Source organism: Tympanuchus pallidicinctus, unplaced genomic scaffold (assembly GCF_026119805.1).
Source record: "Tympanuchus pallidicinctus isolate F22 unplaced genomic scaffold, pur_lepc_1.0 scaffold3, whole genome shotgun sequence".
Taxonomy (NCBI): Eukaryota; Metazoa; Chordata; class Aves; order Galliformes; family Phasianidae; genus Tympanuchus; species Tympanuchus pallidicinctus.
In genome coordinates, this window is record NW_026294747.1 from 25,861,295 (window position 1) to 25,874,094 (window position 12,800).

General features: G+C 38.7%; 1 protein-coding gene across 9 annotated transcripts in view; it reads left to right on the forward strand.

Annotated features, from left to right (window-relative positions):
• DPF3 (double PHD fingers 3) overlaps positions 1-12,800 on the forward strand; it is a 173,865-nt gene that overhangs the window by 109,358 nt on the left and 51,707 nt on the right. For 7 of the 9 annotated variants that reach the window (XR_008208811.1, XM_052692202.1, XM_052692198.1 and 4 more), the window contains 4 exons: positions 4,483-4,610; positions 7,228-7,323; positions 8,336-8,374; positions 11,930-12,008. Coding sequence is in view for 7 of the 9 variants with exons in the window: in XM_052692202.1 (XP_052548162.1) it covers positions 4,483-4,610; positions 7,228-7,323; positions 8,336-8,374; positions 11,930-12,008 (342 nt within the window). In the remaining 2 variants the exon portion in view is untranslated. The remainder of the gene's footprint in view (positions 1-4,482; positions 4,611-7,227; positions 7,324-8,335; positions 8,375-11,929; positions 12,009-12,800) is intronic. The other 2 variants (XR_008208812.1, XM_052692199.1) reach the window with 1 other exon arrangement.

The window sequence follows — 12,800 nt, forward strand, 5'->3', positions numbered from 1 at the left end:
AGGAAGAAGTTTTAAATGACATTTTTGTTTTCATTGATGAATTTTGATTTACTCTTCTATTTTGCTTAGTTCTGGCTTTCAATGTGTGCTATTCCGTGCATCTCCTACTAAGCAGATGCTATTGTATTTGCAATACTAATCAAAAGGTAACTTAACTACAAACTGTATTAAAATTGTTATATTAAAAAAGAGTAAGCTTTTAGTTATATGGCTTTTACTAGTAGTTATTACTTGTTATAAAGATCATGTTCTATGAAATCGCTATGTCTGAAGAAGAGCTTGTGATAAAAACTAGGAGTTACAACAGAAAGAATTTAGAACAATTAGTCAGTAGCAAATGTTATTACCTGTATTTAAACAGGATTTGGATGTGATTCAAGAATTTAAAGAGCCATAAATTCTACATGAACACTGGAGAAATTGATTGAAACTGTAATTAGGTGTAAGCAGTGAGGCACCTGGGAAATGATGATATAAGAGGTTCTGACTGACTTTTTTTCTCCCAAAGGAAAATCATATCTCACCACTCTTAAAATTCTCCACATGATATGTAAAGGATTAGGGGATAAGGAGGTTGACAATTTACTTGGTCTTTCTGAAGACCTTTGGTCTTCTTCAAAAATAAACAGTGCGTTGTCTCAGATCAAAACTTTTAGAATAAAATATGAAACAAAGAATTTCACACACAAAAAAGAAAAAAGCTAACAGTCGGTGCATCAAGGTTTGGTGTTTGTTCCAGTGTTGTGAAATGTAGAAATGAAACACTTGGAGAGAGAGAGATTGAGCATTTAGATACAAAAATTTGCACATAGTACAAAGTTATCTGGATCAATTGCGGCCAGGGGAGGCATCCTGTGTGAGGGCCTCTTAGTGGGGATCTGAATGTCCTTTGAGAATGGGCAGTGGGATGGACATTTTAATTTGCGTCTCATCTGCTGGAAGTTCTTGTCCCTGTTACAAGATTGCTAATTCTGCCTGTCATGGAGCCCTGCGCTGTTGAGGCCGTGGGCACTGCCTGGGAGAGAATGCTGTGGACACTGTAAAGAGCAGTTCAATGCATTTGTTCAAATAGAGGATGTAGCTTCATCTGAATATGTTAGGTGTGATATTGGTTCATCTTGATGGGATTTTTGAAGAATGAGAGGAAGTTCAGAAACTTCTGACATGACAGAGTCACAGAAAAACTCTCACGACAGGGTAATAGAAAAGATTGTGACTGTCTTTGAAAGGAAAGAAGTGGATGTTTTGGACGCTGTGTTGAGGGACATGATTTAGTGAGAACTATTGGTGATAGGTGGATGGTTGGACTGGATGATCTTGTAGGTCTTTTCCAACCTTGGTGTTTCTGTGATTCTGTGAAGTGGACAGAAATGACAAAAAAGTTTGGCCAGGAACTTCTATTTTCCCTATCTTATAGCAAGAACAAAGGGAGAGACAATAAATAAAGTGAAATACTACCTCTTTCAAACCATAGTTCAATTGCTGAATTCACTCTGGTAGGAAGGCATTGAGGACAAAAGTGCATCAAAATTCAGAAAAGGATGGGCTATTCTGTGTATTTCCAAAGGAGCTAGATGTAGGATAACTGGAAGTGATACTGCATTTATCCCTCAGGTCAGACCTATTAGATAGTGTTGAACTATTTGTCTAGGTTAACTGAACCATCTTTTAGATTTTTGGACACTTTTATCTCTGAGGATTCAATAAATGTTTTGGAAATATATTTTCCTGACTTCATTACTGTCTCCCTTTAGAGACTAGCCATCTTCCAGGAAAGACTGAATTCATTACAGAAACAGAATTCATTACAAAGATGTCTGTGGACCTTCATAGGTTCTTAAGCTGTAAACTTTACACTCCAGGTGAGGCAGTCTGCCATTTCCCACTTTCTAGAGCTGCTTAGGAATGAAAATGGCCCATAGAAGCTACTGGCAGAGAAGGAAATAAAAAAAAATTGAATAGCTGTTAGCTGAATGTGTAGGTAGGAAGCAACTGTCCTGAGTTTCTTTTCCCAAGATTTCTTCCTTGCCACTTAGTTTTTGGATATTGAATCTCTCCATCAATAAACTGGGTATAAGAATATTACTTTACACTACCTTGTCAATGGGATGTTAAATTTAATAATTGGAAAATGCTCTGAGACTTCTGGATGAAAATCTTCCTGGAGTGATGATGCTGGAAAGTAGCAGAGCCACACTAAATAAACATGCTTTTTAAAAACAGTTGCCCTTTTTTGACCTTAAAATCTACTTTTTCCCATGGGTGTTCAATATTTCTGGAACAAACAGGAAGTAATTTTACTTTCATAAATGTTTTACTTCTCCCCTCTCTTTATTGCTCATTCCCTTTACTAATGCGTTCGTTTTCTGGGTTTATCGCAGACGGGCATGGCTTGTCACAGTGAAGACACATTTGTTACTGCTACCCTTGAGCTTGCTTGAAGCTTCTTGTCTTTCTGAAAATATGATTATCAGTTGGATTTTGCAGTCCTGGAAAGTTCCCAATGCAAAACAAGTGCCCTTTTGCACCTAAGTGCACAACGTTGAAAGCAGCCTAGCCCATGGCCAGAGATGATTGTGGAGGTTCCTTAGTGATTTGAGGTTCAAGTGTTGTGACTTGCACATAAATCAAGTTTGAAGTGCTTTCTTTCTATTGAAATGTTTGGATTTAGCATCCAGAGAGAAGTAGCAGGAGTTTATAGATGGAATTTTGATCTTTGTGATTCTCCATCGACTTGTCTTTTCTCTAGCCCCAGTAAGGGAAAAGTTGGAGAAGGTGGCATAGTAGGGTATAGAGGGTCTGCAGAGCTTCATGCTAAAAACAGAGGCTTGATTAAATAGGCCGCCTTGTGATGAGAAGGAGTCATTTCTATTGATCCCCTCCCATTGTGTGGGCTGTCCTGGGAGTTTCCTCTGAAAATCCCAATGGTTTGAATTTTCTGCATGGTTTGTACTCAGCCTCTCCCTCCATGAATAGAATAGCTTTTGCTGGAATTTTTGCTGGAATTTTTGCTGGATTTTCTGTGGTTATTGGCTGAACAGTGTTCTCTCACTTCAGAAAACTTGAGCAAGCATGTTCTGGAAGCACTGATGAGGGACCCCAAGTAGTTTATTGGCTTAGAGGTTTTCACGTAATGAGCAGACATATTCCTGGGACACAATTGCCCCCAGGAAACAGATTATAATTTACTGTCTCAGGTGGAAGTGTTCATTCATTATTTGGATTGCAGGAGTGATTTGGAGTTTCATAAACACATAAATTTATGTCCTACAGAGTTTACAACTCGTGGTGATAGAAAAGCAGGCCAGCCTCAAGCAGATCGGGAAACATAATACAGTCCTATAAGATGAAAAGTAAACAGAACTGTGAAATCGGGACACCAGATGCTGTTTTGTAAGCATCAATTCTATACATTATTGCTTGGTAAATATAGTGGCTAAGAGGAAGGAATTAATTTTAGAAGGGAGGGAGCACTTGAAAAATCCATGCTTTGACACTGTCAGGTAAAGAGACATTCAGGATGTCTTCCTGCCGTAGGATTGCTCTGAATGAACACCTACACAAGTAGGGTAGAGGCCAAGATCTGCAAGGAAAATGTAACTCTTTCCTGGGCATATTTTAACATCTTGCTAAAATTAATATGCTATATTTGCCTGTCTGCTGCACTGTCTCATAATCTAGTGACAGAATTTTGAAGGGGATTTATGCTCTGTACCTTCACTTGCATGGCAAGTTGCATCAAGCTTCCTCATGAACCCTCTTTATCATTTGAAGTCCCATGCCTCAGGCGTGCCCCTGAGCCACCCGTCAGTTCTTAATGCCTTGGCTGAGGTTCATCCAGCTCCATGAACTAGATTCCGTGCTTGTAACTGTTTGCTGGTGGTTCTTCTTTGTACAGTCCCATTTAGAACAAACTGAAGATTTTATCTAGTAAAAAATGGGAGTCAATATTCAATGAAAATTCAAGGCAAAAATTCCTTTTGGTTGTTTTGTTTGTTTTTGAATTGGCCCCACATATTCCACTTCCCTGTGTGGGGAACGAGCCCTTCTGTAAGAAAATGCTGCTTGTAGATGTTCCGTATCGACTCTGCCAGAAGCTAAATTGCACGGAACTACTTCTTCACTTCAAAAGATCAGATCTTCATATTTGTTATTTCAGTGTCTTGGAAAGACTTGGTTTTGTTCTTCAATTGAAACATAGGAAGTTTACATTAGGAAAGAGAATTTTTTTCCCTCCTTTTATTTCCTCTTGATGTATTATGTCTGGCCCTCTTGTCCTGTAAGCAAACGCAGCTCTTCAAAAAAATATCAGATTTTCAGCAAGATAGAAACAAATCCTTTAAGGGAATCCTTAGAGATCTGGAGAACTCTCCTTCAAGATAGAAGCAAGCTGGAGGGTTTGTTAGTCTTCTTGTTGGCTCTGTCCTTCTACTTGTGAGCTTCTTGGGGAGATACGTGAAGTTGGTCTTTTTTGTTTTTCAGAAGTTGATCTGCCTCTGAAAAAAGATGGCTTCACATCAGAAAGTACAACACTGGAAGCCTTGCTGCGTGGAGAGGGAATAGAGAAAAAGATGGACACTAAAGAGGAAGACCCTATACAAGAAATCCAGGTAAAGGAGATACTTCTGCACTGACAGCAGTGCTGATTTTTATGATTTGTCTCTAAGCATAGCAGATTTTGTCCTGTTGCAGAATAGTTCATCTGTTGATAGTTGTGTCATTCTACTGTCAAAATGTTATAAAACCATTGTGCTACACTGTGATGCTCAAAATGAACTGAGGATCTCACCCTCTTCTTCTGTCACAGACATCTCAGTCACTTGGCTGTGTTCTGCTCAGCTTATGTGTTGCAATTTACAACAGTAGGAGACAGTTGCATAAAGAATGAACAAGTGGAGATGGGTCCCAACCGTAAATCAAATTTTAGTGTCTCAGATTTAGAATGAGTTTGAACATTGGTTTGAAGTTGTACTTGCAGCAGTTGACTCTTTAAAAAACAAAAACAAAAACAAAAACAAAACACCCAAAAAACAAATAATTAAATACATTCTAATGTTAATTATCTCAGTTATTATTAGCAATGAAAAACATTGCCTCTTTACATGCATTATGATTGGAAACTTATAGGACTATTTGTCAAGATTCCATTTCATCCTTTAACAATATAAAAAAGTAGAAACACATTTGTTGGTCTGTCACAGAAGGAAACGTAAAGGGTTCATAAGGGTCTCTTCCTTCACATAGGCATTTTAAATTGCTAGGAAAGCAGGCTTCTCCTATGGGAACAGCAGCAAATATTTGGTGATGGTAAAACACCATTGCACTATGAATCTCTGCTAGTGATGTTTAGGGAGAATCATTAGCAATATGTCTATCTTGATCATTTTGGCTGAGATACAAGATGTTGCATCTATACCTAAAACTAGTAAAAATTAGAATAGGCAGACCTATGCCAAATAAAACAGAAATGTGCAGGCTTCAAATATATATTATTTAGAGATCAGTCCTACCGATCTATTTGCCAGTGTTCAACTGAACATGTAATGGCAGCAAAATTAGGTCTTCCAGTAGCACAGATAAAGGAACACCATCAAAGAGGAAGCGTCTTATGTACAGCTGGTACATAACAGAGTAGAGGATTTTGTCCTGCCATGAATTAGTATTGAATGTGAGTCTGTATCATTTACTGGAGAAGACTTAGAATAACCTTTTAACCATGTGTCAGAAAGGCTAAACCCTTTCTGCTGGGAATTCAAGTGATTATCCTGGCAGTGTCATCAAATTTGCACATGGTTACTTACTCTCCATGTCTTAAATTGATACTGGAATTTGAAATGAAGAAAGTGGTTTGTAGCATTCCTCTTAACTTCACTTGTGTAGTGTTATTAGTATAAGCTAGCTCCTTCTTGCCCCATATACAATATAGTGTCAGCCTTCTCTTTTTTTGTTTTTGAGATAATTTGAGACATGAAGAGCAACGAAAATATAGATTCATATCAGTAAGTTTGCATATTTTCTTACATAGCACTAGCCTTTTCATGCACAACATTTTCCAAGTGCTGTAGTTAACTAAGACCAAGTTATATGCAATTGCGTGAATTTTAAAGAAATATTTTATATATACAGAACTGGAACTTGTTCAGCTTTTCCACTTTCTAATGTTTAGCAGTCAAGTACTATGGGAAGTTAGATTTCATGATGGTCTAATCTTATTAATAGCTTCCTGAGATTTAGAAGTAAAAGAAGAAACCAAATGAAGAGTTGATCCTCTACTGTGTTCAAAGAACTATTTGTCATTTAAAAAAAGGCACTGTCCTATGACAGTCTTAAAAATCTAGCTGATAAAATAAGTATAAAGTTGTACAGCCGGACTTCCAAGCACAGGCTTTTTCTTTAAGTTTCTCTTATAGTCTTTCCCCCAGATTCACAATTCAGTGCTTGAGATGTGTAGGAAGAAAACAAATCCACTGTGATTTGCTTCTACGCTCTCCCTGTGTTGGCTCTCAAACAGCTCTTAACTAGAAATTATGTGAAAGTGACAAAAATAGTAAAAGGTTAAAGAAAAGCTGTCCCATCAGTTTAAAGTCATGTATTTGAATCTGGAAACGTTGTAGTTTAGGTGAATGATGTCATAGTACCCACATAATGAATGGCAAGAGTACCTCCAGCTCCTATCTTTATTTGCAACAGGGATGCCAGAGATTGAGGGGGATCCCAGCAGCTTTCCACATTAGTGTTGTGATGGTTTATCTTGCCATCATCTGTGCTGTGTCCAGTTTGTACATGTTTTGTCCTGGATTTCATTCTGTTGAGGTCGTGTTTCAAAAGGTCAAGTTGAAATTCACTGACACTGTTATGTGAGATGATGAATTGTTATTGTAGTTTTCATTATTATTCCTATTAAATAATTAATTGAAGTAACTATTGTTCTCATCAGCTTCAATGAGGCCTGCACTTCTTCAGTATTCATATGTTGCATAACCCTTCTTTTCCTTCCTTGACTGATACCAGTAGCGTTTTTTAATAAGAACTCCTTGAAGAACTAAGGGTGAAAGGGAAAGCAGATTTTGCTTTAGCAGAAAGAAATGCGGATTCTGGAATCTTATTTAGCATTATATCATTAATCAAGTGTAATTTAATAACCTGCAGTCTCTATGGTAAAGAGCACTAGTTGTTTGTATGTGCCAGCTTTTCTTCTAACCGTTCCTATTTATTGTTCAACCACAGAGGGTTTTAGAAAACGATGAAAACGCAGATGAAGTGAATGAAGAAGAGGATTTGGAAGAAGATATTCCAAAACGAAAGAACAGGCCAAGAGGACGGGTAGGTGCAATCAAATAGAAAGGAAGGAAGCAAGCTTCTGCTTTGTGGTGTATATTTTTAACATGTGTTGTATATGCAAAGTGTATATCCATGTAGGTAATTTGAAGTGATGCAGTCAGATATTTTTTTTACTTTACTTTTTGCAAATTATAATGTGAAGAGACTACACTAAGAGTAAAAACTTGGGATGAATTATTTATAGTAACATATTTATAATTTTTATGTATAATTATTATGTTGACATCCTGCTATTACAATGCTCTTATTCTAAAACAGCATTTACTAATGAAAAAAAAAAATTGATACATTCAATCGTGACACCAAAAAAACCCCAACAAACTATTAATAAAAGTAACTTGAACTGCATTCATATGTTTTGAAGCTTTCTCCAAGGTAGTGCTTTGTGGTTGACATTTTGGCCCTCTTGAACCCTTTGGCAAATCTTCCATTTGCTTAAAATGGGCAATATTATCCTTAGGGGAGTCTGCGTCCCTTCTCTTACCTAAGACATCTTTTCACAATTTCAGCAGGGCGCCAGTTAAGTAATAAAGCTAATGTTTTAAAACTTGGAATCAGCATTTTTAATTGTGGCCCCTGAAGCTAGGCATCTGAATAAAATGAACATAATTCTCAGAAGTTTCAAGCATTTTCATCTCTCCTTGGTTCCAGTAGATGCTGCAGGGGCACAGGAGCTCTAGAAGTACCTTTTGATGTGTTTGCAGAAGTCAAGCAAGAAGGGCCACATTTTAGACCAAATAAGCAGGATATAATAGCTTTTGAGTAAGAGAGGGACATGAAACCACACTGAATACTTACAATGTGCTTATGCATCAAACCCTCTCTTTTGGTTTCTTCTGTTGTTGTATTGTTTCAGTTTTCTGCTCCTCTTTATTTTGGAGCTTAAATTCTTTAATATAAGATCAAAGCACTTTATTAACTGGATAAGTATATATTTCACCTTCCTTTTTCTCAAAATCACCTGAACCAGTTTCTTTCTTTCTTTCTTTCTTAGCCAAAGACCCCCACCTGGAAAAAAATTTTCCAGAAAAATGTAAGTTTCAGAAAATTTGTATGAACCAGTAACCAAAATGAGGAGTTAGAATCGATAACGCACACAAGCTTGACTGTAGCTATCAACAAGTATTCGAGGCTAACAAGTATTTTCTAATAAGCTGCTCTCACGTAAATTGTGCATGCGGATTAGGGTAAGTGAAGGGGAGCAAACAGCTATAAAAGCCTACTCAAGAGAAGGGAGTATGCATATTTCAGGCCTACACAAACACAGTCCTGAAGTTATTATGTGCAAAGTTCTACTCCCCTGTTCAGGAAATTGATTGAGAATATCTGTTACTTTCTTTCTCCTGCATTAGAGAAAGGAGTTGGAGAGTAAGTGTCCTATTCATTTTAAAGCATACATGTACAACTTATTTCTGCCCTGGAACTGGCTCCCTATTAGGAACAAGAACAGCAGAATCTCCTGTCTTTTCTGTTGCTAACTCCTGCTCTGCTAGTGCCCTGGCTTCACTTGGTGCAAAAAAAGAGAAGTTTGAAGAGTGCCAAATATTTTGAGCAATTTTTGTTTTTATTTGATGGCATCAATAGCCAAAGTAAAATGTGGTATGAATTAGGATTTCAAAATTAGGACCAGATTCCTAGCTGTTGAAAACTGGTAAGCCTGAACTGAAGCCTGGATTACATCTGTTCACGACTATTCTGTTACTTTTCAAGCAACCCTTTTCAAATGTTAGCCTGACCCAGTGTAGGGAATCGGCACCGAGGATTTGAAATTAGAGGATATGAAACTTGGGCAGCACCTTGTTTCTGGGAAGGAGGCGGTCAGGGTATTTTTAGAGAATAGAAGAGGGGAAGGATGTCTGTAGGAAACTAGATCCTGCAGAGTGTGGCCTTTGGGAGTTCAGAGAAGGAGTGAGGGCTGGCAGCTTAGATAAAGGGTTAATGCAGCAGGTCTACTGCTTTGGACATTCCACTGGCCCTTCCTTTTCCTACAGCATGATTTTATTTTTAATCCTTTATTCCTCCATCTGTCCCTCTGGCTACCTTCTCTGGCTGCTTGAGGACTGCTTCAAGGCTGCTCTGCCATGGCTCCCAGGCCTCGCATGTCTCATCGCTTGCGCTCTATCCTGTCAGAAAGATGAAGGCAATCATGGGTGACTGAATTCAACAGACCAGAGTGCTCACAGCAAGCACGTGGCACTCAGTTGAGAGCTTCTGGTGCAGCTGCTAAGTTTGCTACCCCCTCAAAACTGGCCCTGACATCACAGGACTATTAGGAAGGACACTGAAGACTGACGGAATGGATTTTCAGAAGGAGCTTTTTAGTATCTGTGATAGACAGGAAAAATGTTGTAGGAGCTAGGAAGGACATTTTGCTAGGAGACAGGAGAGGAATGCAACTGCACCTATAGAGACTGCAAGCTCCTCAGCTGAATATCCCCTAGAACTTTTTCAAAGACACTGAATGTGTTTAGGAATCAAGCTCCCAGTGAAAATCATTGACTTGAAAAATCTCCCTATGTGTACAGTGCATGAAAAAGTACACCTGACATGCAGTCATGACATGAATGCTGTACCCTTACATTTCTGCGGAGAACTGTTGGAAGGGGAATGGCTGGCTGCAGGACTAGTGAAACTCAGAGCAACAAATGTTAAATTGTCATCCTATTATGAAAGGTGTCAATGTAAAAATGAAATGTCTTTACTCAACAGACCTATTCTCAGCATGTAGAATCAAAACTACTGACTAATAACAACAACAACAGAAAAGGCTTTACAGTTTATTCACAACCCTGAAAAGCCAATGCAGCATGGTAGGATAGGGAAATTGGATCCTAATCCAGGTACCAAAAGAAATATTTATTAAGAGACAATCAGATGTGTCTGTGAAGGGTCTCTGGTGAGCTGAGGGTTGTACAGGAGCTGCCAGAGACCTAAACTCAGCTTGCAGCACATTTTGTAGTAGTGATTGAAAAAAGAAACTTGCCTTGAATTGATTTCGTAGCCCAGAGGGGATTTACAAAGCTGACAGTCAAAGAGAAAAATATTGTAGGCTAGTAAACTGATTTTTAATGTGGTATGGTCAGTGAAGTAGCTTCCACAAACAATGTTGTTCGAGTCCTTTTCCAGGGCAAAACTGCTTTTCAGTTCACCCTTACAAATCTCACTTTGCACGTGTGTTGATCTGCACAGAGTTCCTTGCAGAAGGCAGAGCTATACTTGTCATACCTAATAGTACATACCCCATCCAGAGACCTGCTAATCCACGTCTTTCCTTCAGGACAGTGTAAAGAGACCTGAGAAATCCCAAGGAAATAATATATGACATTTTCCTAAATCCCTGTTTTGATAGACTGTGGTAAGGCTACTGTAAAACTTCCTTTGTGCTTCTCAAACAAGTGCAAGTTCAGTCTCAAATCCATAGAAGAAGGACAGTGATTACATGACTGCTTAGGATCTAGGGAACAAATATTCTCAGGATTTCTACATCTTCTCTGGCTTTACTTGATGAAGCTTTCTTGTTTTCACATGCAAAAGCTTGAAGGATTTGAGTCAGCTGGCCTTGTCTAGGATGAGAGACATCAACAATTTAGTAAGAGGAGCAGCAAAAACCATTTTGTTGCTTTTAACCAGGAACAGATTGGCTGACAGTATTTCATAGTTTACAACCTAGCCATCCACATGCAGATCAGTTCTTCACACAAAGATCAAGTCTTAAATTATTGTTATCTGCAGACAGAACATTAACGTTAAACAGTTTAAGGCCTTGTCTCAGTTTCCAGTTGCACATCAAAACTATTCCCCTTGACCAGATATGAACCGTCCCCTTGTTGGCATCTCAGCTGAGAAGGGTTAGGAAGAAGTGGCTTTGGTGCTGGATTTCATTCTTAACCCTAGAGCTCAGGACAGAACAGTGTGTGCTGTGGAGAAACCGAGGTTTTCAGTTTCCAGGGCTGTCAACTGGCTATGTTTTAGGAACACAGAACTGCAAAGAGACCTTTCTGGGTAATTCAATTCTTTGCTCTTGCAGGTAGCCATTTACCTAATCTTTTCCACTAACTGACTCAATGTTATAGTTAGCAACAGTATCTTTGTGCCAGTTAGAAGGCCCTTTCGAAAGTGTTTTAGAGCTAGGAAACCAAGCAAAGCAACTCCTCACCACCTCTGAAAATATTAAAGGAGGTAATTTTACCTCTGCTTTATTTGAGGCCTGTTTTCTGGTTAGTTTGAAAGTTATGTTTATCCTTTACCACCAGTTCATCTATTCATAAATTCATATTCAGTAAGAAGAGTATTTGAACTTTTTAAAAAATGGAAGCGTAACGATACTTATCTGAATATGTTCTGACAGTGACCTGCTGCTAAGGATGAACAGTTTGGGTTATCTGTGGAGAGGATCTCTGCTGCATTACAAGGTCTATTAACATAGTGCACATCTTAGGAGTGGAAGGGTCAAACCCACCCTTGATAAACCTTTATGGAAGCTGAGGGTTTGTTTAGTTTATGCTGCACATTTTTTATAGGAGGGTGAGGGGCACCAGGAGAATTGAGGGGCAGGAGAATAATGTTAACATTCCTCTTGTTCTTGCAGGCTCGGGGATCTGGAGGTGGCAGGAGACGAAATGATGCTGCCTCCCAGGATGATCATGACAAACCCTATGTTTGTGACAGTAAGTAGCACCTAGACAGCTGACTCCGCTTCCAGCCTGGTCCTGCCAGCTTGGTGCTCTCTGGGTTCATCTTTTCTTTTCCAGCAAAGTATTCTGCTGCTCTCTGACTTGCATGTTTGCCACCAGCTACTGCTGCTGCTCTTAGTGTGTTTTTTTTTTGCACGAAGGAAATAAAGTCCTCAGCAAGAACCCACTTCCCTTTGTGCTATAATAAATCATCTCTTCTATTTTCTTTCTCTTTCTCCTTCTCTTTTTCTGACTTCTAGGCTTTTTTCCTTCCCCCTGTGTAAGATCCACCCTCTATTTCTTTCTCTGTTCCAGACAGTTACAAACAAAAGCATAACCCAAAAATCTCTGACAGGTATTTCACCCCTGTATCACTTTACATACTTGGTGATTCCCTTCACTCCTTTGGAAATCTCACTGGGCTAAATTTTGAAGGTCTTATTTGCATCCCTTATTTAGAAAAGACTCCAGTGACATCATCAGGAGTTGAGCCCTCCTAAGAAAGAAACAGAATTAGAATGCTCTGTTTTGATACATATTCCCTTTCAATATAACCATGCTGTTTGATGTCTTTCAATGGGACTGCAGGTGAATTAAGGCATTGCCCAAACTTAAAAAGATAATAGAGTCCTATATATGAAGAAGGAGCCCAATATTTGGTACACAATATATATTTTTTTATTATCTGGGCCTTGGTGCCTTTCTTCTTGTTACATTCTTTTTTGGTTCACTATGTAATTTGTGCGAGGGGCACTTGCCTTACCCACATGCTTTCAAGATTTCTCA